Consider the following 12,218-nt stretch of genomic DNA (forward strand, 5'->3'; position numbering starts at 1 on the left):
ACGCTCCAAGTGGCAGAATGACGTGGGCAGTGGGAGGAGTCAATGAGCTGGGGTGGAGAGAAGCCTTTCTGTACTTGAGGATTTCATTTTGTCCAAATGCAGGATTTAAAAAAAATTTTTGCTTTATTTATTTCGTTAGTTAGTTATGAGAAAGAGAGTGTGTGTGAGCAGGGGAGGAGTAGAGGGAAAGAGGGAGAGAGAGAATCTCAAGCAGGCTCCACTCTCAGCGCAGAGCCCCATGTGGGGCTTGATCCCATGACCTGAGCCAAAATCAAGAGCTGGACACTTAGCCGACCGAGCCATCCCGGTGCCCCCAAACACAGGATTCTACTTAAAAATCAGGTTGCGGTTTTCTCCACTAGAGAAGTAAGCTAAGTGTCCATGAGGGCATTTGGAAGAGGGCATCGGCTCTCATTTCTCTGCCCTCACCCCCCAAGCTTCCAAATGTTCCATGCTTTCCACATCTCCAGGCCTTCACCCCTGCTTCTGGACACTCACTTTCTGCTCCTCTTTTAAAACCCCACTCCGGGAGCACCTGGGGGGCTCAGTTGGTTAAGCATCTGATTTCGGCTCAGGTCGTGATCTCACAGTTGGTGGGTTCGAGCCCCCCGTCGGGCTCTGTGCTGACAGCTCGGAGCCTGGAGCCTGTTTCGGATTCTGTGTCTCCCTCTCTCTCTCTGCCCCTCCTCCTCCTCTCTCTCTCTCTCAAAAATAAAAATAAGCATTAAAAAACAAAATTTAAAACCCCACTCTGGTGTTTTCTCTGTGACGCTCTCCTGAGCTCTCTCAGACTTATTCACTTCTGTTACCTCTCTGTCCTCTCTGTTTTGTGCCTGTTCTTTCCCGTGCCTTCCTTTACCTTGATTATTTATTTAACACAGCTGTCTCTTCCCGAGTTCTGGAGGGTAGGGATTATGGATCACTTATTTGTTTAGTCCCCAAATTTATCGTGACGCGTCTTACAAATATTTGTAGAGTTAATCACATTGAATACACGTGGGGCATACACTTGTTCGAGCAGATTGAGTTTCTTCTCTGATGATTTCCTTTTGGTATAATAAGTTTGTTTTCAGTTTAAGGAATCGAAGCATAATTGGATATGTATTCCTATATGGATTAAAATAACTTCGATATATTCCCAGTGTTGAGGTTTGCAGGACTGGAAAGCAAAAAAAAAAAAAAAAAAGATTTTTCCCCTTATTTGTGTCTGAATGAGAGAAAGAATGAGGGGAGGGGAATGCCTTCAACATTTCATCTGTGACGGAAAAAAAACGGTACAAGTAGAAAAATAATGACTTGCAGATCTAACTTCTGGTTCCTACGAAAGAAAGAATGTGAAAACTGGGAAGGCTGGTTTGTCCACAAGAACCTTTTATTTTGGGTTGCATAGCTCAACGCGCCCACCCAAGACCTCTGGTGAGAACGCAGTTCGGTATGAAGGCAGAAATAAGTTAAATAAAGATCCCAGGTGGTTAATATTAACTTTTTCTCTCATGAATACACTGTCATCCGGAACAAATGGGTGACAACTCACATGTCTTTCAACTAAACCAGGAAATGGCAAACTTTCTGGGACAGGCCAGCTGGTAAATGTATTTTATTATTATTTAAAAAAAAAACAGTTTATGTTTATTCATTTTTGAAAGACAGAGAGAGACAGACAGAGCACAAGCAGGGGTGGGGCAGAGAGAGGGAGACACAGAATCCGAAGCAGGCTCCAGGCTCCGAGCTGTCAGCGCAGAGCCTGAGGCGGGGCTCGAACTCACGGACCGCGAGATCATGACCTGAGCCGAAGTCAGCCGCTTAACCGACTGAGCCACCCAGGCGCCCCCCGGGTGTTGCCATTTTAACACAGAATCAAATGAGTGGAAACAAGCAAACCTCTCGAGTCTGAATGGCGGCTTTTTTTTTTTTTTCAGTCTGCCTTAAGAGTTTATTTTTTTTTTCAATATATGAAATTTATTGTCAAATTGGTTTCCATACAACACCCAGTGCTCATCCCAAAAGGTGCCCTCCTCAATACCCATCACCCAGCCTCCCCTCCCTCCCACCCCCCGTCAACCCTCAGTTTGTTCTCAGTTTTTAAGGGTCTCTTATGCTTTGGCTCTCTCCCTCTCTAACCTCTTTTTCTTTTTCCTTCCCCTCCCCCATGGGTTCCTGTTAAGTTTCTCAGGATCCACATAAGAGTGAAAACATATGGTATCTGTCTTTCTCTGTAGGACTTATTTCACTTAGCATCACACTCTCCAGTTCCGTCCACGTTGCTACAAAGGGCCAGATTTCATTCTTTCTCATTGCCACGTAGTACTCCATTGTGTATATAAACCACAATTTCTTTATCCATTCATCAGTTGATGGACATTTAGGCTCTTTCCATAATTTGGCTATTTTTTGAGAGTGCTGCTATAAACATTGGGGTACGAGTGCCCCTATGCATCAGTACTCCTGTATCCCTTGGGTCAATTCCTAGCAGTGCTATTGCTGGGTCATAGGGTAGGTCTATTTTAATTTTCTGAGGAACCTCCACACTGCTTTCCAGAGCGGCTGCACCAGTTTGCATTCCCACCAACAGTGCAAGAGGGTTCTCGTTTCTCCACATCCTCTCCAGCATCTATAGTCTCCTGATTTGTTCATTTTGGCCACTCTGACCGGGGTGAGGTGATATCTGAGTGTGGTTTTGATTTGTATTTCCCTGATGAGGAGCGACGTTGAGCATCTTTTCACGTGCCTGTGGGCCATCCGGATGTCTTCTTTAGAGAAGTGTCTTGAATGGTGGCTTCTGATCCAGAAGGACGGCTGGCCTCTAGCCAGGGCAGAGCTCACTTCCTGCTGTTGCTGACCCCTTCCTTGCCCAGCCCCCCATTATCTTCCAGGTCTGTTTGCCCAGAAGGGAGCCTGCGGGCTGTGTTGATCTACTGCAGGGTGGGGAGGGTACAAAACTATGCAGAACCTTGGGGCCGGCAGCGTGGCTGAGAAAGCCCCATACGGCCTGACTGGAAGTGTTGACTTTTAATCAATGTAGGACAGTAAATTTGCTTTTGGTATCACTCAGGAGATTTTTCGCGGCTTCCTGTATTAGCCGGGGTTCTCCGGAGAAACAGAACCCATAAGATATATAGAGTGACGTATATGTAAGAGGAAGCTTATTACAGGAGTTGCTTACATGATGGCAGAGGTTGAGAAGGCCCACCATCTCTCGTCTGCAAGCTGGAGATCCCGGAAAGCGGTGGCACAATTCAGTCCGAGTCCGAAAGGCTTGAGAATGGAGAGCGCCAATGTCCAAGGGCAGGAGAAGATGGGGTCCCCAAGCTGAGAGTGAGAACTCACCCTTCCTCCTTTCTGTTCTGATCAGAACCTTCGGCCACACAGGTGAAGACATCTCTTTACCTGATCTGCCGATTCAAATGCTAATGTCTTCTGGAAACACTCTCCCAGAAGCTCCCAGAAATGATGTTTCACCAGCTGTTTGGGCATCCCTTAGCTCTGAGAAGTTGACACATAGAACCAACCATCACAACTACCATTAAAGTAACGTTTACCAAAAGAAAAGTAAGATCAAAGTTAAAAAAAAAATCGTGGTTTCTAAGAATATATTTAAGAATATACATAAGAATATATTTAAGCCCTGTTATCAAACTTATTTATGTTTAACAACCCCAATGAGATAGAGTAGAGTGGTCTTTGGAAACTGCAAGCCTGACTACACTTCCCTCCAGAGCCCCACATGTAGTTCACAGAATCAAGTGTAAACTTCTTCGCCGTGGAGTGCAGCGAGGCTGGGTTATGCCGCAGTGAGAAACTCCCCCCAAGGACAACTGGCTTTTAACAGCAAATATTTAGCTCTTACCTAGGCTCCGTGTCGATCACACGTTAGCCAGGGGATCTGTTCAGTGACAGGACCCCTGGGACAGAGCTGCCGCCATCTTGAACGTTGCCATCACTGTGGCACAGAGGAAGACCATTTGAGAACTTTCAGCAGAACTGATGGCCGAAGTCCAGAAGCGACGCATTCAATTTTGCTCACGAGTCATTGGCTGGAGATTCCAAGATGGACCACTCCATTCCAAGATGGAAAGTGCATTCCTACCATAGACCCAGGAGGACAGGCTTGCTATCAGACAGAGCATTCTAGAGCTACCATAGCCCTCCGGTTTCGCTTCCCATCTGTGACAGGTCTAGTTTGTAAGAACACGGTTAGGAATTTGTGCTTTGATAGTGTGTGTATGTGGGGGGGGGGGGGGCAACTAGGAGAAATTCTCTGGCCAAAGAGCGTCACAAGGTTAGTTTAAAATGAGAACATTACCCGGGCGCCTGGGTGGCTCAGTCGGTTAAGCATCTGACTCAGGGCATGAGCTCACAGTTTGTGAGTTCGAGTCCCACTTTGGGTGAGCTCCACTTTTCTCTCTCTGCCCCTTGTAGGATTCTCTCTCTTTTTCTCTGTGCCCCTCGATCACTTTCTCTCTCTGTCTCAAAAAAAAAAAAAAAAAAGAGAACATTACCTTGATTACTCATCTGCTTAAACTTCTGGGTTAGTAATGTCAGAGGAATTGGTGGGACCGTAGCCAGCATCAGGAAGCAAGAATTCCTGTCCCCTTCAAGGGTCATTCTAGCTGGACTAAGAATCAATAGCAGGAGGAAAGCAGATTTAATAGCATACGTACAGAGAATCCACACAGACGTGGAAACTCCAAAGACAGGCAAAATGAGGTACGTATGCCATTCTGAACTAAGGAGAAGGGGGTAGGGGTCTCAGACTCCAAAGGGAAAGAATGTAATTCACAGGAAGATGAAAAGGAGTACATGTTTGGAAAACCAACATTTGCCCTGCCATGCAGATGGGTCACTCAAGATAAAACTTATCTCTGGTAATAACCCTTATTTCTGGAAAGATCCTCTGATTTAGATTCTTTTACATAGTTGAAAGAGGGGCAAACGTTTCTCTTGAGCCTGTAGGGTCTCAATTGCCTTCAGCTCAAAATAATCCCCATGCCAGTGTGGCTCATCTTGAGACAGGCTGCCCTCGGGCCTCTGCTAGTCCACACTGTACCTTTTTTGGGGGGGGAGGGGACACAGCCCTGATGCACAGGGGACAGCTGGGTGCGTGGAGGATGGCTGAACGGCAGCCTCTTCCGGCTCCTGGGTCAGGCGCTTTTGTTCAGTAAATAATCTGTACAACCCTACGTGTGGGGTGACCAACTCGTGGGTCGAAAGTCCCACAACCCAGGAATACGCTCAGTCCTGGGCAAACAGAGACGGTTGGTCACCCGTACCTACACGGTAACTCTGGGTACCACGGTGGTCATTCCTTACACGGAGGTCAATTCTGCTGATTTTCTCGATATTTGGTTGGAGCCAGAATAACAAAAAGACCACGGGGACTCGACGGACTTGGGTTCGAGTCCCACCATTGTGACTTCCTAGCTTCAAGACCTTAGGCAAGTCCACTGCCCCTCTGAGCCTCGGCTTTGCCGTCCATAAAACGGAGGAAGGAGGTTGCGGAGAGGCTCCTTTAAGGAACCAAGGTCTGTAAAGGGACCAGGAAGTGCCAGCTGTGCCCCCTGGGTGATGGTTGATTGAATTCCACAGGACGGGAGGTCCTTCCCAGCAGGAGGACCTGTGCAAATAATTCATGGGCCGGGACTTCAATACCACGTACAAGTTAAAACACTGTGAATGAAAGGGCCGAGCAAACTTAATATTTAACCCGAGCTTTGACTGGAGACTTCTGTTCCTTTCGCTGCTGAGTTCACTGGAAAATTCTCAGGCCTCCCAGGAGAAGCAGGAATGGACGCATCTTCCCAGCTCTCTGGGGCCACGGGCTGGTTCTGTGCAGAGGGGACCAGCCTGACAGCAGTTTCCACACTGCAGAGTCGCCGTTCCTCGTGGGGATGTTTGAACTTAAAGCTGGACATTTCATGGTTTCGTGGGTTGTTTTTTTTTTATTTTTTAATGTTTATTTTTGAGAGACAGAGTGCGAGCTGGGGAGAGACAGAGAGAGAGAGGGAGACACAGCATCCCAAGCAGGCTCCAGGCTCTGAGCTGTCAGCACAGAGCCCGACGCGGGCCTGGAACCCACAAGTCCACATCTGCACAGGCTTCCCTGTCCGCACCCCACCGCCGTCCTCCCCCCTCTCCCCACCCCTGCCACACAACTTCCTCAGGATGGAAAATAACTCTAATGAAGCCTAGAGTCAAGTACGGGCCAGGTGTGGGTGCCTGAACCTGGAGTAGCCCAGCTCTAGCGGGCCCATCGGTAACTACCACACCCCAACCAGAGCTCCCCATTCCAGGTCAAAACTCACCGGGAAGAGAATGTTTCTTACACGGCAGCAGAGCTCTACGCCGGGGACCCGATCCGTTTTTCCTTACGCGTGAACTGGGTGAGGCCGGAGGACGATGCCTTGTCCACACGAAGACCTTCCCCCAGTCTTCTGGCTCGTCCCCCTACTTCTCGCTCCCAGCTGCGTTCACATCTGCTGACAGAGTCCCAGGGCCTCACTGTCAGACACTGACTCTCGTTTCCTCTGCAGGCCCCGACATACCGTAGGCTGTAATTTCTCTTCCTGTTCCATCTGGAACCTCTCTACGATCAGCTGTCCATCTTCGAGAAAGGTGCTGAGATGTTCTCTGTGATTTTCTCTCCCTTTACAATGCCTTCCCCATCCCTTTTTCTTTTTCACTTCGATATCTTGATTGCAGGGGGGAGGTCTCCAGTAATGAGAAGCAAAAGGTGCCCGACCTGCCATTTTGAACCAGAAGTCCATAGATTTCTCTTCAAGCAATGAGAACAGGTCACCCAATGGAAAGCCTGCACCTTTTTTATTATTATTATTATTTTTTAATGTTTATTTGAGACAGAGACACAGCATGAACAGGGGAGGGGCAGAGAGAGAAGGAGACACAGAATGTGAAGCAGGCTCCAGGCTCTGAGCTGTCAGCACAGAGCCCGACGCGGGGCTCGAGCTCACAAACTGGGAGATCATGACCTGAGCCGAAGTCGGACGCTTAACCGACTGAGCCACCCGGGCGCCCCGAAAGCCTGCACCTTAAACCCTGCTCTTCCACCTTTTAAGAGGGGTAGGAGTCACCCAAGTTTTACCGCATATGATCACAACTTTTTACAATGTTATAGAATCTATCGTGATGTACGCATGCCAACTCTGAGGACTTAAGATTTTTTTTATTTTTTTTTTTTATTTTTTTTTAACATTTATTTTTGAGACAGAGAGAGACAGAGCATGAACGGGGGAGGGTCAGAGAGAGGGAGACACAGAATCCAAAACAGGCTTCAGGCTCTGAGCTGTCAGCACAGAGCCCGACGCAGGGCTCGAACTCACGGACCGCGAGATCATGACCTGAGCCGAAGTCGGACGCTCAACCGACTGAGCCACCCAGGCGCCCCAAGATTTCTTTTTAAAAAAAATGTTTTACGTGTTTTTGGAAGAGAGAGAGACAGAGTGTAAGCGGGAGAGGGACAGAGAGAGAGGGAGACACAGAACCCCACGCAGGCTCCAGGCTCCGAGCTGTCAGCACAGAGCCCGACGCGGGGCTCGAACCCACGAACCATGAGATCACGACCTGAGCCAAAGTCAGACGCCTGACTGAGCCACTCAGGTGCCCCAAGATTTCTGAGTAAGCACTGCAAGAGAGTTCTGTAACTCATTAATTAGCCTTAATGAAGAGCGTTGCCTCTTCCTTTCTCCCCACCCCTCTCACTGGTGAAACCATGAGACCAAATGCAAAAGCTTGGACGCTTTGCAAGAAGACAATAGCAATTATATGAGATACTGCCCTCCAAACGTATCAGCAATAATTGATAGCATCGTGGCTCTCTCAAGTTACTAAGCATTGAAAATAGAAACACGGCTGGCCTGTGTTTCAAATGCTGCATCAGTTTTTGTCTGACCATAAATACTTCCTGTATGTTCCTAATAACCAGACCCTACACGGTGTATCTTTCCTACATAACCGCTGGTGATGCATCGGGAATGGTGGACGATTGTGGAGGTCCCTGCTGCCTCCCGAGCAGGGAGAGGAGATCTGGAGAGTCCTTGAAGCAGGGCGCTTGATTTGGGCTTTAAAAGGGGGGTGGTCCAAGGGCGTTATTGTTCCCCAAGAGTTAAGCAGAGACTCCCAAGCGGGGCCTCGTCTTCCACCCCCCTCACCAGCCACCACCACTGCATAAAGAAGTCCTTTAGGTGAAGAGGTGTGGCCACTATGCTTCCTAAAGAAGGATTAGACCCCATTCCCAATGTCCCAACATTCCCGGGATTTTGCCAACCCCTTGGGGCAAAGAGATTCTTGTTTCTTTCTAGTGATCTTAGGAGGTGTTAGTCATGTGGGAAAGCTTAGGTTGTTTGCTTATTAGGGGAAACTTCTAAAAAAAAAAAATCGATCTGGGTTTTTAGCATATTTGATAGAAGCCAGCTCTCCAAATGTAGCTGATTTTAAATGGATTCTCAAGTGGAAAGAACACAGGCTTTGGCGCGACTGTTACTGAAGCCAAGCCAGCTAGACAAGTCTGGGGAAACAAGATTGGAATCAAGAGAAGTCAGAGAGACATCAGTTGCCCTGGGAGGTGAACACAGGAGCTCTGGATGTATTTAAACTATGAGTCACATGACTAGACTCTACTTGGGCCGAAGTAAAACATGTTTTCCTTTAGATGATTATTCTTAGTTGAACTTAGTTCAAGAGAATGTCCTTTTCCCTCTGAATGTTTTTTTTTTTTTTTCTCCAGGCTTAAAGAGTTTCAAGATGAGATTTGTTTTCTTAAAGAGAAAACTTAAATCAATAGCTTCCAAATTAGACACATCTGTGGACTTAGAACACCCAGATGAGTTTAAATAATGATATAGTGGGCCCATCTCCCACATCTGGATGGTTAAGACTGCACGTCAAAAAAAAGGGGGGGGGTAGTTAGAAAGCTTTCTTTGGTCTGTTGAGAATAAGACAAATGGATATGGACTTGAATCCCATGTTTATTCCATTTTCTCCCGCATGAAGTTTTTTTTTTTTTTTTTCTTCAACGTTTTTTTTTTTTTTTTTTTTTTTATTTTTTATTTTTGGGACAGAGAGAGACAGAGCATGAACGGGGGAGGGGCAGAGAGAGAGGGAGACACAGAATCGGAAACGGGCTCCAGGCTCCGAGCCGTCAGCCCAGAGCCCGACGCGGGGCTCGAACTCACGGACCGCGAGATCGCGGCATGAAGTTTTAATCCCTACTCCTGGAGTGATAAAACAGTAACATTTCAAGTCCGTGGTTGGGAAAGGTTAGCCTACATCTCATCTCACCAATCGTTCTGCAACTCAAGTCAGGATTCTGGTTGACTCCAAGTCAAGATGGGTAAGCAAGGCTCACGATGTTGGCATTCACTTACTTTGGAAAAGTTGGGTTCTTAAGTAAGTGGGAAAGAGAGAAAGGAATCAAGAGTAAATCCAACACAGGCACGACCAACAATAACATCCCTGGGGTTGAAGGAGTCAGCTCTGAGGAGTCTCCTGCCCTTATTTGGGGGGTTAGTTCACTCGGAATAAGCGTTTTCTTTTATTAGCCAATGACCAAAAGCTAGAATTAACGGTCAGTACCTATTGGTATTTCCTTTGCTTTTTTTTTTTTTTTTTTTTTTTTTTTCCTGGGAGGGGAGAGGATGCTTTCTCTGTTCCCCCTTTTTGTAATTTTCCTTTCCTAACAGTGATTACTCTTTATGATGAGGGTTTTGGAAGAGGGGCAGCGTTCGGGCGCAGGCATGGGGCAGGAGGGGAGGGGCGGGAAGCCGAGGCTCGCCCCTGCCTGCCGCTGAGCTCGCTCGCTGGCTCAAAGAAAGGCTGGATGGGGATCTTCCCTTCTTCGCTCCTTCAGTCTCCTCTTAGGTCCCTCCGTGCGCGGGAGGGAGAGGGGCGGAGATTTGAGGCTGGGGGGACCACTGAGGTGCGAGGCCCTGCTCATCATCTTACACAACCTTCAGGTGTTTGTACCCCTTCCCCCGGGTGAACCATTGAGGGATGGTGGGGCTCTGGTGGGGCAAGGCTGTGATGTCACCTGCCTACACTCATCACGTCCTCTCGAGGGCCTGGCTGAGCGTTTGCCTGGGGAGTGTTTCCCGTAAACGAACGAAAAGCCCAGTCAAGTTCTCCCCAAGGCCTGTCCGCGCCCTGGTGGTTTCAGTGCCCCGAGGGCGGCGGAGCGAGAGCCCGGCAGGCGGACCTGCTAGGGGGTCCCGACCCCAGGCGGGAGGAGGAGCCGAAGAAGGCGACTGAGGAGGAGGGGATGCTCCGTTGCGATGTCCTCCACCCCCTACCCCAGTGCTCCGCACTCAGCTCTGGCTCCGCACCACCTCGCACGGGCTAGGGCCGCACCCCCGCCTCCCTCCCGGCCGCCCCTGGCTCTGGCCCTCCTCTCGGGGTCTGGACCCCTCACCCCCGGCCCGGATCCGCGCCAGCCGAAGTCTGCCCCCCACCTCCGCGTCCCCCAGGCCCGGGTCTGCATCCCCGCATCTCATCCACGTCCCTCAAGCCCGGATCTGCACCCCGGTCCTCCGGCCGCCCCTCTAGTCCCCCCATCCCCAGGCCCGCATCCGCACCTCCAATCCCCGGCCGCACCCCCTCCCGAGTCCCCGCCCCCAACCCTGACCGCGTCCTCACCCCGCCGCGGGGTCCGCGCCCCCAACCCCCGGCCGCACCCCTTCCCGAGTCCCCACCCCCAACCCTGACCTCGTCCTCACCCCGCCGCGGGGTCCGCGACCCCATCCCCCGGCCGCACCCCTTCCCGAGTCCCCGCCCCCAACCCTGACCTCGTCCTCACCCCGCCGCGGGGTCCGCGCCCCCATCCCCCGGCCGCACGCCCTCCCGAGTCGCCGCCCCCATTCCCGGATCGCGTGCCCCCCCCCTCTATTCCGGGCCCGCACCCCCGCCCCGGCCGCGCCCCCTCCCGCGTCCCCGCCCCGGCCGCGCTCCCGCCCCGGGGCCGCGCTCCCGCGGGGAGACGGGCCTGCTCGGCGGGCGGCGGGGGCGCCATGGGCAGCGGCAGCAGCCGGAGCGGCCGGGCCCTGAGGCGGCTGCGCGGCCCCGACAGCCGGCCTGCGGGACCCGGCGGGGCAGCCTCGGAGGGAGGGACGCGGCCTCTGGTCTCGGTGACGGCGGCCGCCGCCCCGGAGGAGGCCCGGGAGGCGGAGGCGGCTGAGGGGGCGGCCGACCCCGGCCCCGACCCGGGCCCCGCGGCGCCCCCCGACGGCGGGGACGAGACCCTGCGCCTGCTGGACCAGCTGCTGGCCGAGTCGGCGGCCTGGGGCCCGGGCGAGCCGGCCCCGCGGGGCCCGACGCGGCCCCGACCCGCAGCCGGCGCCCGGAGCCCGGTGAGTGTCGGCGGGGCCCGCGGAGCCGTTGGGGCCGCGCCCTGTCCCCCCCAGCGCCCCAGCCGCGTGCTCGCCCCCACCCGCCGCCGCGCCCGCGGTGCCCTGCCCCCCTCTGCCTCGAGGGTCGCCCACCGTCTCCGTGTCTCCGAATGCCTCCGAGGTCTCTGCCGATCACGGGGCCTCTCCTTGCCTGACCCCCCCCCCTCCCCGCCCCGATCGTCTCCCTCTCTGCCTCTTCCGGGTGCTGGTCTCACTGCCTCGAGTTTGGGGTGACCGTGCCGGGAGCAGCCTCGAAGAGCTGGGGGGGGGGGGGGGTGAGTACACACCCTTTGGCAGATGAGCGTCTCCCGGGCTGTCTTCCGGCCAGAGCTCGCCTTCCTTGGCTTTTAGAGCCGTGCGAGCACCCTCACAGCCCGGCATCCCAGACTCCTTCCAGCCCCGGTGGGAGCCGGCCAGGGCTCCCGTCTCAAGAGGAGGCTGTTAACGTGGTGGGACCGGTAGCCAACGGTGGCTCCCCAACGCCCCGCGCGTCAGACCCATCAAGGTCCTTGCCTTGCTAGTCAAGCAATTCCCAAGCTACTGGCTATTTTTACGATGCTGTGGGATCTGTTTTTGGCTTCCCGACCCTGTCTTCCAGCACACTTGTAATAACAGCCCCGTTGTTCTAGAAAAACAATAAGAACGAGCTCTCCGGTTTGGCAACAGTCTTCGCTCCAGCAGAGCAGAATGCACAAGACCTTTACTATCAGCTCCTGGGCTTGGGGAGGACACCAGAGGCAGCACCCCCTTCCCCGGGGCCCCCACAGGCTTTGCTTAACTGCTGGGGACCGTGGGGCAGGGGACTGGGGGGGGGGGGACGCGAGG

At 52.3% G+C, this 12,218-nt stretch overlaps 1 protein-coding gene across 1 annotated transcript; it reads left to right on the forward strand.

Annotated features, from left to right (window-relative positions):
• The first annotated feature begins 11,015 nt into the window (after positions 1–11,015).
• CYS1 (cystin 1) lies at positions 11,016–11,855 on the forward strand. The gene is made up of 2 exons (XM_042930345.1): positions 11,016–11,354; positions 11,745–11,855. Exons 1-2 carry the CDS (start codon positions 11,016–11,018, stop codon positions 11,853–11,855), a joined length of 450 nt encoding a protein of 149 aa, XP_042786279.1.
• Positions 11,856–12,218: the final 363 nt, after the last annotated feature.

Source organism: Panthera leo, chromosome A3 (genome assembly GCF_018350215.1).
Source record: "Panthera leo isolate Ple1 chromosome A3, P.leo_Ple1_pat1.1, whole genome shotgun sequence".
NCBI lineage: Eukaryota > Metazoa > Chordata > Mammalia > Carnivora > Felidae > Panthera > Panthera leo.

Excerpts from the sequence above, each read along its gene's own strand:
- CYS1 (XM_042930345.1), top strand. The coding sequence starts at position 11,016 with ATGGGCAGCGGCAGCAGCCGGAGCGGCCGGGCCCTGAGGCGGCTGCGC. Across the intron at positions 11,355-11,744 it reads CAGCCGGCGCCCGGAGCCCG|AGCCGTGCGAGCACCCTCAC; the intron begins GTGAGTGTCGGC and ends CTTGGCTTTTAG.